The sequence below is a fragment of the Carassius carassius genome, chromosome 49 (genome assembly GCF_963082965.1).
Source record: "Carassius carassius chromosome 49, fCarCar2.1, whole genome shotgun sequence".
NCBI lineage: Eukaryota > Metazoa > Chordata > Actinopteri > Cypriniformes > Cyprinidae > Carassius > Carassius carassius.
This window is the reverse complement of record NC_081803.1, coordinates 3,886,950-3,908,679: the sequence shown is the minus strand read 5'-3', so window position 1 is coordinate 3,908,679 and position 21,730 is coordinate 3,886,950. Positions and strand designations below refer to the sequence as shown.

General features: G+C 38.6%; 1 protein-coding gene across 1 annotated transcript; it reads left to right on the top strand.

The window, feature by feature from the left end:
- Window positions 1-108: 108 nt before the first annotated feature.
- LOC132132232 (keratin, type I cytoskeletal 18-like) lies at window positions 109-8,555 on the top strand. Its single transcript, XM_059544567.1, has 9 exons — window positions 109-264; window positions 1,521-1,918; window positions 2,486-2,568; window positions 2,661-2,817; window positions 4,151-4,315; window positions 5,070-5,195; window positions 6,242-6,459; window positions 6,604-6,632; window positions 8,063-8,555. Exons 2-9 carry the CDS (start codon window positions 1,526-1,528, stop codon window positions 8,176-8,178), a joined length of 1,287 nt encoding a protein of 428 aa, XP_059400550.1. The 5' UTR covers window positions 109-264; window positions 1,521-1,525; the 3' UTR covers window positions 8,179-8,555.
- Window positions 8,556-21,730: the final 13,175 nt, after the last annotated feature.

Here is a 21,730-nt window from a genome sequence, read left to right as displayed (position 1 = left end):
GTTTTTCATTCTCTTTGTTCACGTTACAGCAGAAACCTGTTGAATATTTCATGCCGTGATCTCTGGTGTCTTGAGTTACACTTGTGTGAACAGCTTGAGTTTGAGAGAGAGTCAGGTGGGCTCCTCCCACAGGTGTTCAGGTGTACTAATAAGCTCCGCCCCCCGTCCTGAGCTCTATATGAGGGCACTGTTAGGAACTGACCACAGCTTAACACTCCTCACATCACACAGCGCAGAAACCGTCATCCACTGCAAAGACAACAGGTATGAGACTTCTTAACTTCTTTTCTCAGGCAGTAGCCTAACCACATATAAACCAGCCTCTTAGTAAAATCAAATGAAATGATATATGTTGTGATTCACATTAAATTGGGTACATTTATATTCAGTTACACATAGATTTAAAGTGCAGGGAACACTATAATTCCAAATTCTCGGTTGGTTTGAGAAGAAGTTTCCTTTATAATTTCTTTCAGGAGTTTTTTTTTAATGACTAAAAATAGATTTTAAAGATGTTGCACGTCCACGAACGAATCGTATTGTCTTGTTCGGAGTAATTGTTTTATATAGACAACACAAGAGGCATAGTCTCCAACACAACAAGCCTCACATCAGAAGAAGGTTCATGTTTTGATGAAAGCAACAATGCAGTGTCCGTTTACATGTCATGTGATCTCTATCTTTATCATTCAGTGACGTTTTGTGCATTGTTTGATGCTCTTAACTGTTAATTGAGCAGAAAACGTGAAATGTTAAAGGATTGCACAGGCATTTTAAATGAAGAAATTGAAAACAGCTGTCCATTGCTTTAGTTGGACTAGCTAAGACTTGTTTCCTGAGCATTGGTACAATTTCTGCAACTGAGATATATATGTGTGTACTGTATGTGCATGTGTGTGTACAGTAATAAACATCCGGGGGCTTAAATGTGGTTAATTGTCATGGAAATAATGTTTCAATGCAAAATATCTTCAATTTTTCTTACATTATATATATATATGCACCATATTAACGATCCTAAAAATAGGTGTGAACCAACTCTCTTAAGCAGCCTAGAGTCGAGAAGTCATTTTTTACAGAGTTTGGACATTTACTTCTAGCTGTAAAATCCAGCATGGGGGAGCAATGGCCATTTTTGGGCTTGAAAAGCTTCTTTTAAAAAGTGCTTTTGTGAGGAGAGCATTTTAAGCCGGATGTCTTGAGGTTAGGTGGAGATGTGTGATGTTCTTCTAAACCAAACATTAGTATTTTTCTGCAAAGGTTTCTCAAAATGTGGCAATAATGGGAGTTTATTTTTAATCTTATTCTAAAAGCATATTTCTTTAGAGGTGTATACTTTGTGCACATTTGGATATACTCAAAGTAGCCTGTCTCTTTAAATTTAACTCTGTTGCACAATCCATTTCTTAAATGTAGGCTCTGATGATATTTTAAAAACAAGACTATTATTTAACTTTTGGTTATCGTCATTCATCAGAAATATTGGGTATATAATGAAATACATCTCCTTCTGTCCGCAGAGGTCATGTCGTCCAGTCTGTCAGTACGGAGTTTCTCTCTGGGCCGGCAGCCCTCTTTCACCAGCATGTCTCTGAGGGATAGTGGACGTGCCCGATCCAAAGCCGCCGTCTCATTCACTTCCGCCAAGCCTCTGTCTCGCTCTGCCTCCATGAGCATGTCAGATCTGAACGGCCCGAGCAATCTGTCCTTCAATGGCCTTCATGGCAACAGCACCAATGAGAAAGAGGCCATGCAAAGCCTCAACAGCCGACTCGCAAGCTATCTAGACAAGGTCCGCTCTCTGGAGAAGTCCAACGCTGACCTGGAGCTGAGGATCAAACAACTGATGCTGGACCGTGTGCCGAAAGGACATGATATTGATTCCATGATGGCCCAAGCACATGCTCTGGAACAGGAAGTATGTGGGCAATGCCCTTAAGGTCTTTCAACGTAATGAAAACAAAGATTGTTAGCATGCCTCGTGATGTGTACAGTGGGTATACACAAAGTCTGAAAGTCTGCTCAGCAATGTCTCTGATCATTAGCCGTACCAGACACACTAGTTAAATAATGACCTCCCATTAAACTGAACGGTTACCTTTTAACAAAAATGGAAAGTACCTGAATCTGAATAAATAGCATTGTAAAAGGGGGTGGCTATTAGTCGAAACTCTCAGCCGGATACCCAGTACTAGGTTCAAACACCTGAGTTTTGCTTCTACCTGCTTCAACACACATGCTTGAATGTTTCGGGCAATCCTAAAGTTCTCGATTAGCTGCTCCAGGTGTTTTTAATTAGGGTTGGCGACAAACTCTGTATGAACTTTCAGGAGCAGGACTGAACACTCCTGGTCCATGCATAATGAATATTATGAATTGTTATGAACTTGAATATTTAATTACACTCCCACTTAATTGGTGGTTTCAGTGTGTTTGAGATGAAGGCATTATGTGCAGCTTCATATTCGTGTTGTGAACCTTACAGGTAAGAAAGAAGACTCTGGAGAACGCTCGGATCATGCTTGAGATCGACAACGCCAAGCTGGCTGCGGATGATTTCAGAATCAAGTGAGTGAATGACTTCTTGCACTTACCAAAAATACTTTTGAAACATCCCGTTGAGGAACTTCAGGGGGTTTTGACTTGGTGTGTGCTTGCAGATGGGAGACGGAAAGTGCGATGTGTCAGTCAGTGGAGCGGGACTGTGTGGCCCTGAAGAAAGCCAAGTCAGATCATGACCAGATCATTGCCACACTCCGTGGTGACCTGGACAGCCTGAAAGAGGAACTTTACTTCTTGAGGAAGAACCATGAGGAGGTAAGAGCTCCACGTGAAAACGAAATGGCGAATGCTGCACTTTACAGTGATGCAACTGTTGCTTCTCATTGCTGCATTCCCTCAGTCTACAATCTGGCTAAAAAATGGTGTGTTAGTGTACCTTAAGAGTAGGACATGAGTTAATCCAATGTTCAGTGGTTTTCCATTCCTTTCAACCTTCTGTTGATGTAATCACCCTTTTGTGCAAATGCTCGTGAAGGAACTGATGGTATAATCGCTTCCATTATAGTAGAATCTTTCCACTTCACACAAGGTTCTTAAGATTATTAAATGTTCTTCACATTAAGAAAAACATGATTCTTTTTGGAACTGTTCTATGAAAGGTTATTTGAAAACCAAACATGGTTCTTCTATAGCAAATAAGCATTTGTTTTCCCTTATCTCTTTGACAAGCATGTCAAACCCTTGTCAAACCCTCTCAAGCGTTGACCTCTACTGTCCATACTTGGAGTCATTTGTAACCCAATCCATGCAGTTCTTTTGTCTCATGAAATCTAAGATGTGGCTCACAGCTAACCTCCGGGCACTGAGCCAAGTGTTGTCATTTTTAGGCCAGAAACTTGCTTTACACAGCTACACAAAGATGCATAGCCTTGGCCAGCAAATTCCAAGTTCCAAATTCCAATAAGGTGTGCAAATACTTGAATTCATGTGTTAATTTGAAGCTAATATGTCCCAGTTAATAAGAGAGGTAGAGTTACTATTAAACATCTGTGCCACTGAACCAGATTTAGGTTTTGAGGAAGCTTGTTTTGCTTGAGATACTCTTTAAACTTAAGCTCTGAAATGACAATAGTTGATGTGAAAAAGAAAAGTAAAAAAGACAGTTTGCACAAACTGGAGCATTGATGACCCACAAACCGACGGGTAAAAAACAATACTCAGGAGGCACAGTACCATTCTCATACTTTCTCACGTATAGACTCTGAGTTTATGTGGAAGGAAGGGCGTGGTATCATGGTTGTAGAATATTCAAAATATATATGGTGTATTTGTCTGTTTCTGTGAGAAGCACATGCATACTCTCCTTGTGAGGAACATGAGATCAACACTATTAAATATTCATTGAGAAGAACTTAATAATGAAGTAACTTCCACCTACCTTGCGCCACCACATGGTATCAAATTCCCAGCATTCACTCTGCAGTCTCTAATCACCACACAGTCCACACCCCCATGTTCAAACATAAAACACACGCACATTTAACCTATCTAAACATGTTAAATATCTCATTAGTCAAAGACTAACAGTTTTTGTTAGTTCCACAGAAAGTTACCAGACAATTTGTTTAGTTTCCCACTGTGTCTGCAGGAAATAGACAGCGTGAGGGCCCGGGTCGCCCAAGAGGAAGTCAGTGTGGAGGTGGATGCGGCCCGCGGGCCAGAGCTGGGGACGGTTCTCTCTGACCTCAGGTCTCAGTATGAAGGCATTGTCCAGAAGAACAAGGAGGAAGCTGAGAGCTGGTACCGTAAAAAGGTTGGTGTTCCCAGAGGATCAGAAGCAGAACTATGGCTGCCAGCTCCTGTAATCCCAGATCACATTTCACTGATAAAAACACCTTGGTACAACCCAATTATTACCATGGTATTTTTGTATACTAAAGCATAGTAGTTACATGATGCACCAACATATTTTAAAATATTATGAGATGTTTTTGGACATGGCGCCACAGTGATAGTTTTGGAAAGTAAAACCATGGAATTTACATACATTAAAAATACTGTAGTATTGATATTTTGAACATAATTCAAAAATAAAATAGTATTACCGTTGTTGTTTTTTTGTTATGTTTTTTGTAATATTCACAGTCAACCACAACCTATAAGCTAATCATGGCATTTAGCAAATCGAGGGAACGAATTAGTAAATTGTGCGCACAATTTATAAATCGAGTGAATGCAATATTAAATCGAGGGAACGCTGTAGTAATTGTGTGCGCGTTTTAGTACATTGAGGGATTGAATTAGTAAATTGTGGACACAATTTAGCCTTATATTTTTTCCTGTGTGTCATGTGCGGGGCTCTGTACACGAGAAAACCATACAATGGTATTTTTAAAAACAAAGTATGTACATGATACCCAAGATATAGTATATATTAATGTTCCATGTTATTACAACTGATTCATCATCAAAAAAGGCTTTAGCAGGATGTGTTACTTTCTTATGTTGCATGCGGTCCTTGCACGCAGAACACTTTTGTAACCCACCCACTGTATGTGTGTGTTTAGCTGGAGATGGTGCAGATGCAGGTTCGTGAGAGTAATGAAGCCCTGAGAGGGGCTCAGAGTGAACTGACCGAGAGGCAACGCTTTCTGCAGACACTGGAAGTGGAACTGGAGAGCCTTCACAAACAGGTCAGAACCAGGCAGGAGGAACCTTTTAAAGACCATTTCTGTTCCCTGAGTGAACCTCTAGAGCCATGACCAAAGCAGATACAGTTACAGCTCAGCACTGGAAAGTAAAACCCTGCCCTTTATGTTGAGGTTATATGAATGACCCAGGCCACAATGCTCTATCGCATGCCTTTACTTACTTTCACAAGTCAAATGTGAGCGGCGAGAAGCACAGACACAGTTTGTTGTTGGATTATGTTGTGAAAAAGGGGTCAGTAGAAATCCTACTAAAAGCAATACACATGTAATAGATCTCCAAAGAGGAACTTGTCCATCAGAATACTCATTTAGAAACAGGTTTGCTTGTTTTCCTGACCTTCGAATCTCATGCCAGTCCAAGATCACTCCCAGCATCTTGCATGTAGTTACTATAAACAGGTCACGCTTGTGTAAATAAGCTAAGACGTAAATTCATATAGGGGTAGATCTGTAGTCGTTTCTCTGCTGGTACAATTATTTTGAGGGCTCAAGTAGATGCATAATGGCACCCTTTAGTTCCCTAATAATTAAAATTCAAGTTGTTCCAAACCTGTATGACTTTCTTTCCTGACTGACTTCATCAGCATGTGAACAGCAGTAGCTAAAAAGCCTCCTTGTCCCGACAGTTCACCTTATCACTAACTGGTGGTTGGCAGTTTAAACATGATTATATGCAAATAGGATCGACTTACTGATGGGATAGCTTCATTTACATGGTAATTATTCACTAAACACACTCAGACAGACCCACATATGCACAATTATATGTATTTTGGCATGTAGCACTTTACATCATGCAACAATTCATTTAGAAACCATGCAACAACAAAAAAAAGAAGCTGTGTGTCAAACGGAATTAGCTTTCAAGGGTTTTTACATTTTAAATATATTGTGTAAAGAGGTGGAAATCGGATCCAGAAATCTATTTAAATTCAAACGTGCATTTCCCATTTGAGCACCACTGGCTCATACGTTAATGAACTTAGCTATGGCTTCGACTAACAGTTTCCCTTTCACCCCTCTCTCAGGTGGCGGCTCTGGAGGGTAACCTGGGTGAGACGGGGCAGAAGTACACCCTGGAGATGGAGCGGCTGCAGGCTACCCTGGCCCAGCTGGAGGAAAACCTGTCACAGCTGCGTCTGGACATGCAGCGCAACAAGACAGACTACGAGCAGCTCCTGCGCATCAAGCAGAACCTGGAGATGGAGATCGCAACCTACAGGAGGCTGCTGGAGGGAGAGGAAACGTGAGTCCAGTTTACTTACCGCAATGTCCTTCCAGTCTCTTTGTGTGTGTGTGTGTGTGTGCGACACTAATATTGGTGTCTGGGACTTTTGCAGCTAAATGATTGTTTTCATAATTACATCAGATTTCTTTTTTTATTTCACAGGGTTAAAGAGACCCCTCCACCCCCCAAGAGTGAGTACTCACTAAAACTGAACATGTCACATGCTACATTCAGCAAACACTATATGCACAAACTGATCTTACAAGTTATATTCAACAAACATTGCAGACAAATTTGCAATAAAAACTAGTTAGTGCATCTGGTGAAAAGAAGCGAAACAAGCCCACATATGCAATACAACTTCTCTCTCAGTGAGAGAATATTGCTTTTTACAATGTTAAGTGCAAAACTTGCCAACATGAAAGATCTCTCTGACTTATGAACTAATGTATTTTTTGCAATGAAGAAACAGTTTTTAAGATGTTCTATGCACATAAACTTATGTTAGAGCTTCAGTGCTCAGGATTGTCAGTTTAGAACCTCTTTCAATAAAAACTCTAATAAATATTGCATAAATTTATTTAATTGGTTTGGATAAAAACTCCATATTATCGTAATTATATCTTCTCTCTGCATTTTTGATATTTACAGAGCATAATCTCTGAGTTTTCTTTTTAAAATTACTGTAAGTTTGGCACTACATGAGCGTAACACAATGTCTTGTGTATTAAACTGTTATAAGAACATTACATTCTGTTGTGCCTGTGTCCTCGTGCCTATAGTCAAAACTCTCCATGAAACTCACGTCTTTTCAGTTTTCAGGTTTTTAAGTACATTTTGGTAAGTTTAAAATAATTCCCCCATGTAAATTTTAGCCAGTTAAAGGATAATAATTATGCAAAATTTATATTTAAGGTAACAGGGTTGATAGGTTTATGATTAATTGGATAATACTTGTGCAAGTAACATAATGAAGTCATGAAAGAAATCATTCTAGTATTATAATCTGATGGTGAATATACAATTGTGATTATTATCAGGGTTAAAAACAGTTGTGCTGCTTAAAATTTTTGTGGAAATTGATAATTGCTTTTCCCAGAATTCTTTGATAAATAGAATGTTTAATAGAACTACATTTATTTGAAATTGACAATTTATTGCATACATGCGGAATAAAAGTGTTTATTATATATATATATATTTTATATATATATATATATATGTTTTTGCCCAAACTTTTGAGCAGTAGTGGATTTGTTTTAATCAAAATGTGCATATTTTCTAATAAAGATGTTATCTAAAATAAATAATTTCAGCAATACAGCTATTTTTTGCATCTTTATACTGTATGAGGAACACAAATGGCCCTCATTCTTTAGAAAGTCAACTTTACTGATATTCAGAACTGCAGTATGATAGCGAGTTTGATGATTAAGTATATTTGAACTGTGGGGTAAACATTCATCAGCTCTGGAATGTTCTGGAAGTGCGTTTGTCCTCTCACCTGAGCTCCACACATGAAACACTGCCAAACAGAGGCAGCTCTCATAACAGAGCCTACAGTGCGGTGTCTGTGCATCTGGAGGGAATCTGACATATCACTCTGTCTTTCTCTCCGCAGAGGAGCCTGACGTTCGGACCCGTAAGATAGTGAAGGTGGTAACACAAACCATGATCAATGGCAAAGTGGTGGACGAATCCAGTGAAGTTGAACAGATTGAGGAGGCAAAGAAGTAAAACAAGAACAAGTCTGTGTGATTCTCTGTATAAAAGCTTCTATTGTTCATTTGGGAGCCACATTACCTTGGGCCCTCACAGAGCCCCTGATTTTTTGTTTCATTCCCAGCCTTTCAAAGATATCGTCTTTCCTTTCTCAAGCAACAAAAGAGCTGAAATGACTAGGAACGCCATCAGATTTAGAGCTGAAACTGAAGAAGAAACAAGTGCTCCTGTTATTGCTTTTAGGGACTTATCAGACCAAAACCCTTTATTCTTTCTGCATGCAATATTTATTTCTAAATAGCGTAGTGTGAGAAGAATTTATTTACTTCAGAGGTTGTTGCTTTTCTGTCATTTCTTTCACTCTTTATCTGTAATAAAACCATAAAACTGCATTTTTTGTGATGATTTATGACTTTTAGTCTTTTTATCCAAAGTACAAGAATTACTTTATTCACACATATGCACACCAGATATTAGATTTTTTTTTTAAATAAACATATTTAAATGCATGCGTTTTCAATATGTAGTTCTTTGCAGAAACACTATATTAATATTAGTTTACTTAATATTTAAAGTTTCCATATCATTGATCTATCTTAAGGTTTTTTATTCAATATGTTTTCATCAGCTTATACAACAAGGGCTCATTATTTAGTTTAAATTACTTTTTAATAATTTGTTCTTCATTTATGTCTTTCAAAATAGGCCAAGGTTGTTTCTCCTGCTCAAAAAAATTATATAATATAGAATAAAATAAAATAAAATAAATAGATGTGCATTATTTAATTCAAAAATATTTTTTATAATTTTAAATAGCATTTTTAAAACAAAACAAAAACATGCATTTCTGAAAATGTAAACAGTACAGTTTGGTAAAAGGTAAATCAAAATGAATTACTTTGGCATTAATTAAATAGTATGCTTAGAAGAATTAAGCTTATTTACATTAATCTCAATTAAACCCATTTGTTTAAATATTACATTTGCAATAATCTGCAATAAAACTCAGATATCAATATGAACTCAAACATTTCTCATCAGATTCTTCCTAGTCCAGCTAATATGAGCTCTGCCCTCCACATTACTTTTATAACTCTATTATTTTATGTTATGTCAACTAATGTCTCAATTGTCTTTATTTTATCTTTTATATTTTAGTATAAAGATCTGAGAAAAATTGTGCAAACTGAATTGAGAGATTCATGAGCTACTAAAGAGCAACCTACAAACAATGCCATTTTTGTCTGGGCAACTTTAACACAGCACAAGGGTGCGATGTCTCAATCAAGTCCCCTTTGATCTTCCTTACATCAGACATTAAAAGTATGGATTTGTATGGCAGGCATGGAGAAAAAGATAAATAATACAATAAATAAAAATATATACATAACAGAAATAATCAAGAGTATTGAGACAAGTATTGATGGCACCAGAAAATACCTTGATGTACTCTAACCACACCTGTGTATGTGGTGTAACTTTCACTTTGCAAACCAAAGTCACTTTTGAATTACATGGTTTGAATGTTAAACATGTAAATCAAGTTGTTGTTTCACATCAAGACAACAAAGCTTTCAATTTATTAAAGTTTACTGTACTTACTAGAGATTTTTATTTTTAATTTTTAAGTTTACGTAATAATCTCAGAGGCTCGCAGGAAATAAAATGCCTCTATCCCTTCACATGCACTGTTTGAGGATTATGGTTAATGGGCTCTGATTGGTGACGCTATCCTGATTGTCCTCAGCTTCACCTAAATAGACTAAATTTGATCTGTTGGCCAGTGAATGCAGCACAGATAGGCTGGTGAGGATTGAAGATCAGTTTGGCAATCCTGAACTGAACTCATCTCTGCACCGATCTGTCAGTAGAGAACAAGAGGATGTTCACGAAGAAACCCTGAGAAACCTGTCTTGAATTTAATTAGAAATCTGGACTGGAACGCTCTGTTACATGACAATAAGGTTTGTTTAGAGGAATTATATAGTTTTTTTATAGTTGATTTTATAATGCATTACTTAAAATATTCTCTCTCTCTCTCTCTCTCTCTCTCTCTCTCTCTCTCTCTCTCTATATATATATATATATATGCAATATTTACTTTTATTTTACGAGTGATGCTTGCACAAATACATTTCTCAAAACATTTCTTTTTCCCCTTCTTTAGCAAAATCCAATGGGCCTTAATTAAATTAATGAATCAGTCAATCCTAAGGACAGTAAGAAACCACTTATATTTACTTTTATTATACTTTTAATTTACTTGTATTATTTTTTTTAATATATAATTTTAAGTTTAGTTTATAAAAAATAGACAATTTTATTCTGTTTACTTCACTGATTTTTTTTCATTCATCCAATTAAAAAAAAATGAGGGTAATGATTCACATCTATATTTTTACTTGTATATTTTTACATCTATATTTTTATATATATTTTACTTGTGCCAATGAAAAACAAATTACTTGCCTTTATGGCATTTTCTTTCTTTTTTTTTTGGCTCAAATAAAAAAAGTAAAATAATTAATTGGATGAATAATAAAGAAAAAGATTTCAGTGTTTAGTATACAAAATAGTGCTCTAAAATCCTTGCACAGCTGTCTCAAAGTGTGGGAAGAAATAATGTCCCACAATGATGGCTGAGATCATGCATTTCACTATCTCCATGTAATTTGTTGTTCCTCACAGTGAAAGTCTCTATGGATACAAATCAGGGTCAAAAATGATCAGTGCAATTTGGATAAAAGGCTTTCTTGTTTCTTAAGAAGAAATGTCCATTATTTCATGGAAACAAAATTCTTTAAGAGGGGATTTGTAGGAATAAGGTGAACGTAGGACTTCCCCGACACACCCTCAAACTAAAACATACAGACTGAGATGTACCATACCTCAAAAGCTCGAAAATCTGTCAAACTCCTCCATCTGTAATACAGCCTGTCAGTTCTCTATTTAATGCTGGGATTTTTGTAGGTATAATGCTAAATCTGTTTTTTTTGTGTGTGTTGTCTGTTGAAGCTGTCTGGCTTGGACTGATGCATCGCTATGCTAAAGCTAGCACCTGCATTCTGAAGTCGTACTGTATGTTGCACTGGCTTAAAGTTGAAGTCTCGATCTCAGTGTGGGAAAGAGATGTGATTCTTTCTGGATTTAGTCTTTAGTGCACAACTGGAATGCACACGTTTTGTTGAAAACTTTGGGGAAATAGTGCAAAAATGCAGTAAATAGGTATGTAGGCCTAATAATACAGCTGCAAGCAGCAATTACAGAGAGCCAGGCATGACATGCACATTTAAGGGTTGAGTACATGTTTTTGGTCACAGCCCTTCTGTGATTGGTGATTTTATGAAACGACTATGAACAGACTCATTATTAACTTTAACTTTTCTGTCATTGTCATCAAAATGCATGGGTTCCTTTGGTTACTTATATTACAATGATATACTGTATATTATCGTGCAAAATTTAGAGGTTGGTAAGGTTTTTCTTTTTTAAATAAGTATCTTTTGCTCACCAACGCTGCAAAAATGATAATAATTCGAAATACTATTTTCTGTGAATATATTTTAAAACATAATTTACTCCAGTGATGCGATCTGAATTTTCAGCATCATTACTCTAATCTTCAGTGTCACATGATCCTTCAGAAATCATTCTAATATGATGATTTACTGCTTTAAGAAACATTTATATTATTATCAATTTTGAAAACAGGATTCAGGATTCTCTGATGAAAGTCTCAAAGAACAGCTTTTATTTGAAATAGAAATAGAATAAATATAAAATATGCATAAAAATATAAATTTCTTTCTAAAAAAAAAAAAAGCCCTTAGATAATCTTAGTGTCTCACTTTTTGTTTGTTTCTTTGACAGAAAATTCTTTATGACTTGTCATCAAACACCCAAAATTATTTTGGTGAATTTTGTGAGTTTGAATACACAAATCAAAATATTGCATGTCTAGAAAAATTAGTTTATGCAAACCTGACTTCTATTCAAAAGTTTTTTTGCACTTGTTGGATGTTCAGGACATCATGGCAATGGTGCTTTGTCTAAATACTGCATGTCAAAATCTTGTGAAGATATTAGACTTCTGTGTGATCGTCATTGCTAGGAAAGTTTTTGGTTTAAATTGTGTGTGTCTTACCCTGGTAAATACGTGCTGAAAGTGGCGCTTGGTTTTGCGTTTGCCTATCGCGGTACTGCCCAGTTTCGATCTGCGAAATAGTGAGGCGTGGCCAGCTGACTTCAATCACAGGTAATCAGGCAAATACAAAAGTGGTAGGTTTCGCGGCAGCCCTCGTGTGAATCCTCCTCGTGTGAAAACCAACGAGGGTAAAGACCATCGACTCCACCGAGCAATGACACCTACAGGGCACTTGAGTATTGCTTTTTGCCACTTTCTTTACTTTTTGTAAAGCTTTTCCTCAAATATTTTTTTACACTTGTAGTCACTATGTGCTTTCAGATCTCTACTATCCCTACTAACATTCGAAGAGCACGCTATGTACATCGCAGGAAGGCCTGTCTGACAAACCTACGGCCTGTCCCTCTGACCTCTACTACTACTACGCTCTCTATTCCAGTTGGTCTCTGGAACTGCCAGCCTGCAGTTAACAAAGCAGACTTCATTTCATCTATTGCTACTCATTCCGGTCTCAACCTCATGGCACTGACTGAGACTTGGATCAAACCTGAAGTTCAAGTTCAAGTTCAAATCTGCTTTATTGTCAATTTCCACATGTACAGTACATACATACAGAGAATCGAAATTGCGTTACTCTCAGACCCCGGTGCATACAGATAACATTAACATTAAAGCCTAAATAAATCTAGATCAAATGTAGATACAACTATACAATAAGGGAATGTAAAAACAAAAAGGCATATAATAAAATTAAAAATAAAGTTAAATAAAGCAGCGCAAGGCAAATGACAGATATAGTGCAAATCAATGAAGTGAACAACAGTGCAGATAAAAGATTTTTAGTGCAAAAAAATCACTTATTAAAAAATACCTTACTAAGTCTGAGTAAAGTGACAAGTGACAAAGGGCTCAAGAGCAGTTATTTTATTTAACTGACTGATGAGATAGTGGAATGACGTCAGTTCCATGCCGAATGAGGTAGTGAGCAGACCAATGCTGCACAAAGTGACTTGTGCATGGCATCATATAATTAGTGTGTGTGTGTGTGTGTGGGGGGGGGGGGGGTTCATAGTTCAGTGGTGCCTGGGGAAGAAGAGGGGAGGGGGGGCAAGTTCGGGAGGGAGTTCAGCTTCCTGACAGCCTGATGGATGAAGCTGTCCTTCAGTCTGCTGGTCCTGGCCTGGAGACTCCGCAGTCTCCTCCCTGATGGCAGCAGACTGAAGAAGCTGTGTGATGGATGAGTGGGATCACCTGTGATGCAGAGGGCTTTACGGGTGAGACGTGTTCCATAAATGTCCTGGAGGGAGGGGAGAGAGACACCAATGATCTTCTCAGCTGCTCTCACTATGCGTTGCAGAGTCTTTCGGCAGGACGTGTTGCAGGCGCCGTACCACACAGTGATGCAGCTCGTCAGGATGCTCTCGATGGTGCCTCTGTAGAAGGTGTACATGATGGGGGCCGGGGCTCTGGCTCTCCTCAGTTTGCGGAGGAAGTAGAGACGCTGTTGAGATTTCTTGGCCAGTGCTGCTGTGTTTTCAGTCCAGGAGAGGTCCTCTGTGATGTGCACACCCAGGAACTTGGTGCTGCTCACTCTCTCCACAGTCGCACCATTGATGGTCAGAGGAACGTGCTGAGTATGTGCTCTCCTGAAGTCTACAACAATCTCCTTTGTCTTCTCCACGTTCAGAGACAGATTGTTGTCACTGCACCCCTTGGCCAGGCGGCTCACCTCACTCCTGTAGTTTGTCTCATCTTTGTTGCTAATGAGACCCACCACAGTCGTGTCATCTGCAAACTTAATAAAGAGGTTCGAGTTGTGTGATGATGTGCAGTCATTGGTCAGCAGAGTGAAGAGGAGGGGGCTCAGCACACATCCTTGGGGGGCCCCAGTGTTCAGTGTGATGATGCTGGATGTGTTGCTGCCGACCTGTACTGCCTGAGGTCTTCCAGTCAGAAAGTCCAACAGCCAGTTGCACAGCTGAAGACACTGCCACCCCTGCAGCCCTCTCCACTAATTTCACTTGTTCCCACACTCCTCATACCACTGGGAGGGGTGGAGGTACTGGTCTCCTTATATCAAAAGAATGGAAATTTGATCTTCAGCCATCACCTACAGGTAACGGTTAATTTGAATCACATGCTATTACTGTAACCCACCCTGTTAAAATCCACTTTGTGGTCATTTATCGTACCCCAGGTCAATTGGGAAACTTCTTGGAGGAGTTGGATGTGCTGCTATCAAACTTTCCTGAAGATGGTACTCCTCTGGTACTGCTTGGTGACTTCAACATCCACCTAGATAAACCCCAGGCTGCTGACTTCAAAACTCTGCTCGCCTCATTTGATCTCAAGCAAGTGTCTACTAGAGCGACTCACAAATCAGGCAACCAACTGGACATCATCTACACACACTGTTGCTCTGTGGACAACTCTTCAGTTGCTCCACTGCACACCTCAGCCCACTTCCTCATTACTGCTAACCTAGCACTTACTCCTGAAGCGGCTCACACTCCAACGCAGGTCACCTTTCGACGGAACCTACGCTCACTCTCTCCATCGCGCCTATCTTCTGTGGTTTCATCCTCGCTTCCCGCACTCTCTCAGTTTTCAGCTCTGTACACGAACAGCGCTACGGACACTCTTTGCTCCACTTTAACATCTTGCTTGGACAACTTTTGCCCACTGTTGTCTAAACCAGCACGCACCGCCCCATCTGCCCCCTGGCTGTCCAAGGTTCTCCGTGAACATCGCTCTAAACTCAGGGCTGCAGAAAGGGCTCTACCGACCTCAGTGTGTATCAGTCTCTCCTCTCTTCCTTCTCTGCAAATGTCTTCACGGCTAAAACATCCTACTACCACAACAAAATTAACATCTGTTGTGATGCTCGGACACTCTTCAAGACTTTCTCTTCTCTTCTTAATCCACCGCCACCACCTCCTCCATCGACTCTTACAGCGGACGACTTTGCAGTTTTCTTCACAAATAAGACAAGAACCATCAGTGACCAATTCTCCACACCGCAGACTGAGGACAACTTCACAATGACCGGCGCACACTCTTTCTCCTCCTTCTCCCCACTCTCAGAGATAGACATTTCCAAACTTCTCCTGTCCAATCATCCTACTACTTGTCCACTTGATCCGATCCCCACTCACCTCCTTCAAGCGATCTCTTCTTCAGTCATACCTTCGCTTACTCACATTATCAACTCCTCTCTTCACTCTGGAACATTTCCCTCAGCATTCAAGCAGTCTCGGGTAAGCCCACTGCTCAAGAAACCATTTCTAAATCCAGCGCTTCTTGAAAACTACAGACCAGTATCCCTTCTTCCATTCATTGCAAAAACACTTGAGCGAGCTTTGTTCAACCAGCTTTCTATGTTCCTTGTACAGAACAACCTCCTGGACAGCAACCAAGAGCAGGAGCAGCTTCCAAATCCTCAGTACTCATCTTACTGGACCTGTCTGCTGCTTTTGACACCGTTAATCACCAGATTCTCCTGTCCACCCTCAGAAAGATGGGCATCTCTGGAACCGCACTCCTGTTGGTTAAGTCCTACCTCTCTGACAGATCCTTCAGTGTGTCTTGGAGGGGTGATGTTTCTGAAGTCACAACACCTTACTACTGGGGTTCCTCAAGGCTCAGTACTTGGACCACTTCTCTTCTCCATCTACATGACGTCATTAGGATCTGTCATTCAGAAGCATGGCTTTTCTTACCACTGCTACGCTGATGACACCCAACTCTACTTCTCATTCCAACCAGATGACCCGATGGCAGCTGCTCGCATTTCAGCCTGTCTGAGTGACATCTCTAGCTGGATGAATGACCATCACCTTCAGCTTAACCTTAAGAAGACAAAACTCCTGGTGATTCCAGCTAACCCACTGCTTCATCACAACTTCTCTATACAGCTGGGTTCATCAACCATTACTCCTTCCAGGACAGCCAGAAACCTAGGAGTTGTGATGGATCAACAGTTAAGCTTCACAGACCACATTGTTACAACTACCCAGTCCTGCAGGTCTGCCTTATACAACATTAGGAAGATTAGACCCTTCCTGTCAGAGCAAGCAACCCAACTTCTTGTCCAAGCTCTTATTCTCTCCAGACTGGACTATTGTAATGCTCTCCTGGCAGGCCTTCCTGCATGTACTGTCAAGCGTTTGCAATTGATCCAGAATGCAGCAGCGAGGGTTGTCTTCAATGAGCCACAAAAAGCTCACGTTGCTCCTGTCCTCATCAGGTTACACTGGCTACCAGTAGCTGCTCGCATCAAATTCAAGGTACTGATGCTAACCTACAAGACGACCACTGGCACGGCACAAACCTAACCTAAACTCACTGGTTAAATCTTATGTGCCCTCCAGAAGTTTGCGCTCTGCAAGTGAATGACGCCTTGTGGTGCCATCCCAAAAAAGTTCAAAATCACTCTCACGGACCTTTTCCTGGACTGTGCCGAGCTGGTGGAATGACCTCCCAAACTCAATTCGTACAGCTGAATCTTTACTCATTTTCAAGAAACATCTAAAGACTCAACTTTTTCGACAGCACTTAACCAACTAACACTAGCACTTTTCCTTTTCTTGTCTTTTCATTTATTAAAAAAAAAAAAAAACCTGGCTATGCATTCTATATTAGACTAACTGAGACTTGTCATGGCACTTGTATACTGTTGTTGTTCTCTTGTTGACCTGGCTGCTTCTATTGTTCTCATTTGTAAGTCGCTTTGGATAAAAGCATCTGCTAAATGATTAAATGTAAATGTAGATATGGCCTTACAATCAAATAGTTTGCTGTAGGATGAATTATTCAGGCAGAACCACAGTGTGGCTTGCTATAAACAAAAGAATCCGGAGCATGCCTTCATGCCAGAAACGCTGTTTCTTTTGCGATCGACTGACTCGCCAATGAAGTCTGGTCTGAACACTAGTATTCATGATGCTAAACTCCACTAATTATTCTGAAGTCTACTTGTGGAGTAGAAAATAATGTGCTTATATGAACTTCAGCCAAAATGTGATATGACTTTTTTAATACGATACGCAAGACTGAGGGAGACATTTGGCTTGCATGTGAATAGCTGATTAAAAACTCCCTATGAAAGATCACAGCTAGATGACGTGACGCAAACAGAATTAATACATTACAACTCACAAACAATCTTTAACTCTCCTGCTGCCTTGAAATGAGACAATGAACTTTATAAGGGAAATACCCCACACCCATCCATACTGCCCCGTCAAAACAACATGCAGAATAAGGACTATAATATGAAAAACCCGCAAATTATTGTTGCTAAAGAGCTTTTAAGCCTTTAAAAACCACTGGAGTTGTTAGCTCCACTGCTAAGATTAGCAGCTATGATAGCAGTCTTACATAAGCACAGTCTAGACAGGATAAACCATTATTTCAATTGTGGAAATGATAGGTCCACTCGTGTAACTCGTCCCAAAGCTAGTGAAGAGTTTACAAAGGTTTGAGAATGAACACCAGTTACTACCCATTCCTTGATGAGAAATGATGAGTAGGTCGCGGAGGCGTTGTGTGCGCCGTGTGAACATGATGTTACCGTAGTTCTAGACTAAATCGAAACATGCATTTACTCATCTCACAATTGTGCAATAACATTTATAAGTACTTAACTGTACAATCACACTGTACCACCTTGTTTACTGAAAGATTCTTTTGGGGAATCCAAAACTTTTCTTTTTAAGCATTGCTGCAAAAAAAAAAAAAAAACACTTTATTTTTAAGACAGTATATGTAAGGTTCAAATTGTGGAATATCAACCACAGACTTAATTTTACACATAAATTTCAAACCATAAGTACAAACTCATTAGATTGCACAGTAAATTAGCCAATAATCTCACATTATGACCGAACAACTCCACTGTTCTTCTCACATGTACTGTAATATATATAATATAAAACATACAAAAAAAATATTAAACTAGAATATAACAGACGGAATATAAAAAGTAACAATACAAAAACTGCAGTGTTCATTGCTCTGATATATGACATTTTACTAGTTATATGTCATATAGGTATTTGCTTCTAAATATTTGCAGATGTGTTTCCACCTGAAAAACCTTGTCCTGAGAGGCTTAACAGAGATCAAGAAAACCAGGTTTACTCTCGTGATCACACAAAGGACCACTAATTCTACAGTCTTTAGACTTGACAGCTCTTTGCAGTTTAGACGGGAAGCTCTCTTAGCAATCCATCAGATACTGTACATGTGAGGGGTCAAATAGTTTTGTTCTAATGATTTACCTGTCACTGCACATCCTTCAAGAAACAAGGCAACCAATGCAAAGCTGTGTTCTGCGTCCAATTAGGTTGTAGGCAACATTTGCTTCCTCAAAACAGCTGTCTTCATATGAAGTGCACACGTGTGATTAGCGTTTCTGTGACATTCTGTCCTCAAACTGATTTGAGGAGCTCTGTTATTATCTCTTGCCCAGCTACAGTAGAAATGCTTCTGCTTGACTAATGTGACACTAACATGGAAATCGTATTCTAGGTGAATAATGGACTTTGGAAAGTGATTATGGTCAAGGAGAGAGACCGGCCACCAAAATATATTTTTACTCAGCTATTAAATTACAACTCATACACTGAAATCTAGTTTTCTGTGGCTCTTTGAGCACTGAATGTGTAGATTAACTGTGAATGTTCAGTGCAACACTGTAATGTTCTCAAAACAATTCGTAACCAAATACTTAAATAAAAGACATTAGTGTAATTTTAAAATGTGGAAATAATCACAATATACAGTGGGGGAATATCATACAGTTAAAATCACAGAGGAATAGTTGAAAATTTGCTGACAATTGACTCACTATCAGGCTATCCAAGATGTTGATGAGTTTGTTTCTTCTTCAGAACAGAATTGTAGCATTTTTTCACTTTTTCACATCTGGATCCTCTGCAGTGAATGGGTGTTGTCAGAATGAGAGTCTGAACAGCTGATAAAAACATCACAATAATCCACAGGTAATGCACAACTATTGCTTTCTCCATAACCCATTATTAACTGATGGATTGGAGTGCTGTATATTACTTGTGGATTGCTGTGATGTTTTTATCAGCTGTTTAGACTCTCATTCTGACGGCACCCATTCACTGCAGAGGATCTGGTGGTGAAAAAGTGGTGAAATGCTGATGAGGAGTACCAGTGAACCATAGTAAGAGCCGGCAGTGAGATAAAAAAATCCATTACTCAAAAAAACAACAACACTTAAATAAAAATTGATTTTGAATAGAATAGAAGTCACTGCTTCACAAAGTGCGCCCCCTTGTGTTTCTTCAGTTATATATGCAAGGCTTGTAAAAAGTATTAATTAAAATTAATCTATATTCAATTTCAATTAAAATTTATACAATTAAGTAATACTCAGCTAACAATTTTTGGTTCCCAGACCGTTTGTTTTTGGTTAGCCAGGAAAGTTTTCTAAACTTTTCCAGAACGTTAGTATTTGGTAATAATAATAATAATAATAATAATAAAAATTTAAATGAAATAAAATAACAATAACCAAACGGGAACCAAAAATTAACGTTATGGGGACGTTCTTTGTCTGCAGGGTAATTACAAATTAATTAAAATATTAATTAAATTATTTCCTTTTTAACTTACAGTTCTAAATTAGGTTGGGAGATCTATTAGATGTATCACAGAAAAAAAATAGTTCATTAAATATTTACTTGACCTCATGAGGTTAGGATCAACATTTTCAAAACCTCCTTTCAAAAATTATTATTATTATTATTATTACTACTACAAATCAATAGGAAACTTAAAGAAAAACACGAACCTTAAAGATGATGATACATTAAATACGAATGATCAAAAAACTACAGTACTGACATCTATAAAGAACAAAACCTGAGGAACTGTTTAGCGGTGAGATCCTGTAGAAGTTAATAAATCCCGTATTTAAATGTGTGCAATATGACTGCACTGTCTGTTCATGGCCAGATGGTGTCGCCAGCGTCCTTATTAAAGATGTCTCTCTCACTTGGGCTTTAATGTAATACAAACGAAAAGTGAGTGAATGGGGGAACATGTATTAACATGATGACAGTATGATGAGAAAACTGCGTGACTTTTGTAAAAAAAAAACAACAACAACAACAAAAACCTTCATGAATATCTTAGAATGGATTCCATTTGATTCTATAACTAAAATAGTAATGCAAAACACATACAGGGCTGGGGAACACCCTGTAGTAGGCCGTACACATATAAAAGACCATATTACTTTAGTCTGGATTGTATAAAATAATTTTTAATAGGCCTATTCATTACTTCATCATTCATTTTCATCACGTTTCACCAGTATTGTGCAGTATAATATCTAAATTGCTTATGCCATGCTGCTCTGTATAAAATGATGCACCTGCTGTAATCTAGTTCTCCATAAAAGAGATCTCAACTATGAAGCAGGAACAGAAAGTGTAAACTTGAATTCACACATTAAAAACATCAGCGTGATTTTAAAGAATTCCCTACTATTTACTAACCGACCCAGAACTCATTACATTTCATATTTCACCAACGTGCAAGAACAAACAGATCCACATGATCAGCTGTCGTTCGACTACAATAAAGCATTTCTGTCTCTTTAAAATACATGCAGCCTACGCCTCGAAAAGCGGCTTGTTCCGGCTTTGCCCCTTTACATCTTTATCCTTGCCCCCCACATGAAAATAGTACCCTGCACAATAATCAACAACAACATCGTCTGTGATATTCTGTTGAAAAGCACAGTTCCAGGATCTAACCGAGTCATTTGAAGTTTAAACAAGCGCATCCACAGCTCAGTTCGGGATGCGAGCATCCGCGGCGGAGTGATATCGAGTCTGACTGTCGCTGCTGGACGGAACTTTGAAGTTTCGAATCCTACTATGGCGAAGGCTCGGCTAATGAATATTAATTAGGTAATAAGAAAGTTGCTTGGTAACTTTGAAGAGTACAGCTGGGAATCGGAATGAACAATAAAACAACCACAAGCTGCCTTATGAATAACCAATAACTAAACCAAATTTAGTCTCATTATCTTCAGTATCATTTCAAGTTTCACGTTTCAGTAACATTCAGCAGCAGAATAGCTTGCTGTAAACCAAGAAAGGTAGGTAGGTAGCCTATGCAAATTTCAGGCATATTTATTAATATGTAGCTACTTTTAAAATAGCCTACTAATATTTACCTCTAAGGTACTGATAGATACAATTAAGGGGTAAATAAGGTACAACGATGAATCTTTTAGCATTTCTAGTATGCCGCCCAAGTGACAGGTGAATGCTTGGCTCATGAGTATTGATTACGTTGCGCAGACGTCATGTTGTCGCCATCCAATGGCAAAGGCTTGGCTTTTTAATATTTAAACAGGCGTCTTCGTCATAGTAGTTT

Excerpts from the sequence above, each read along its gene's own strand:
- LOC132132232 (XM_059544567.1), top strand. The coding sequence starts at position 1,526 with ATGTCGTCCAGTCTGTCAGTACGGAGTTTCTCTCTGGGCCGGCAGCCC. Across the intron at positions 2,818-4,150 it reads TGAGGAAGAACCATGAGGAG|GAAATAGACAGCGTGAGGGC; the intron begins GTAAGAGCTCCA and ends CTGTGTCTGCAG. Across the intron at positions 6,633-8,062 it reads GACCCCTCCACCCCCCAAGA|AGGAGCCTGACGTTCGGACC; the intron begins GTGAGTACTCAC and ends TTCTCTCCGCAG.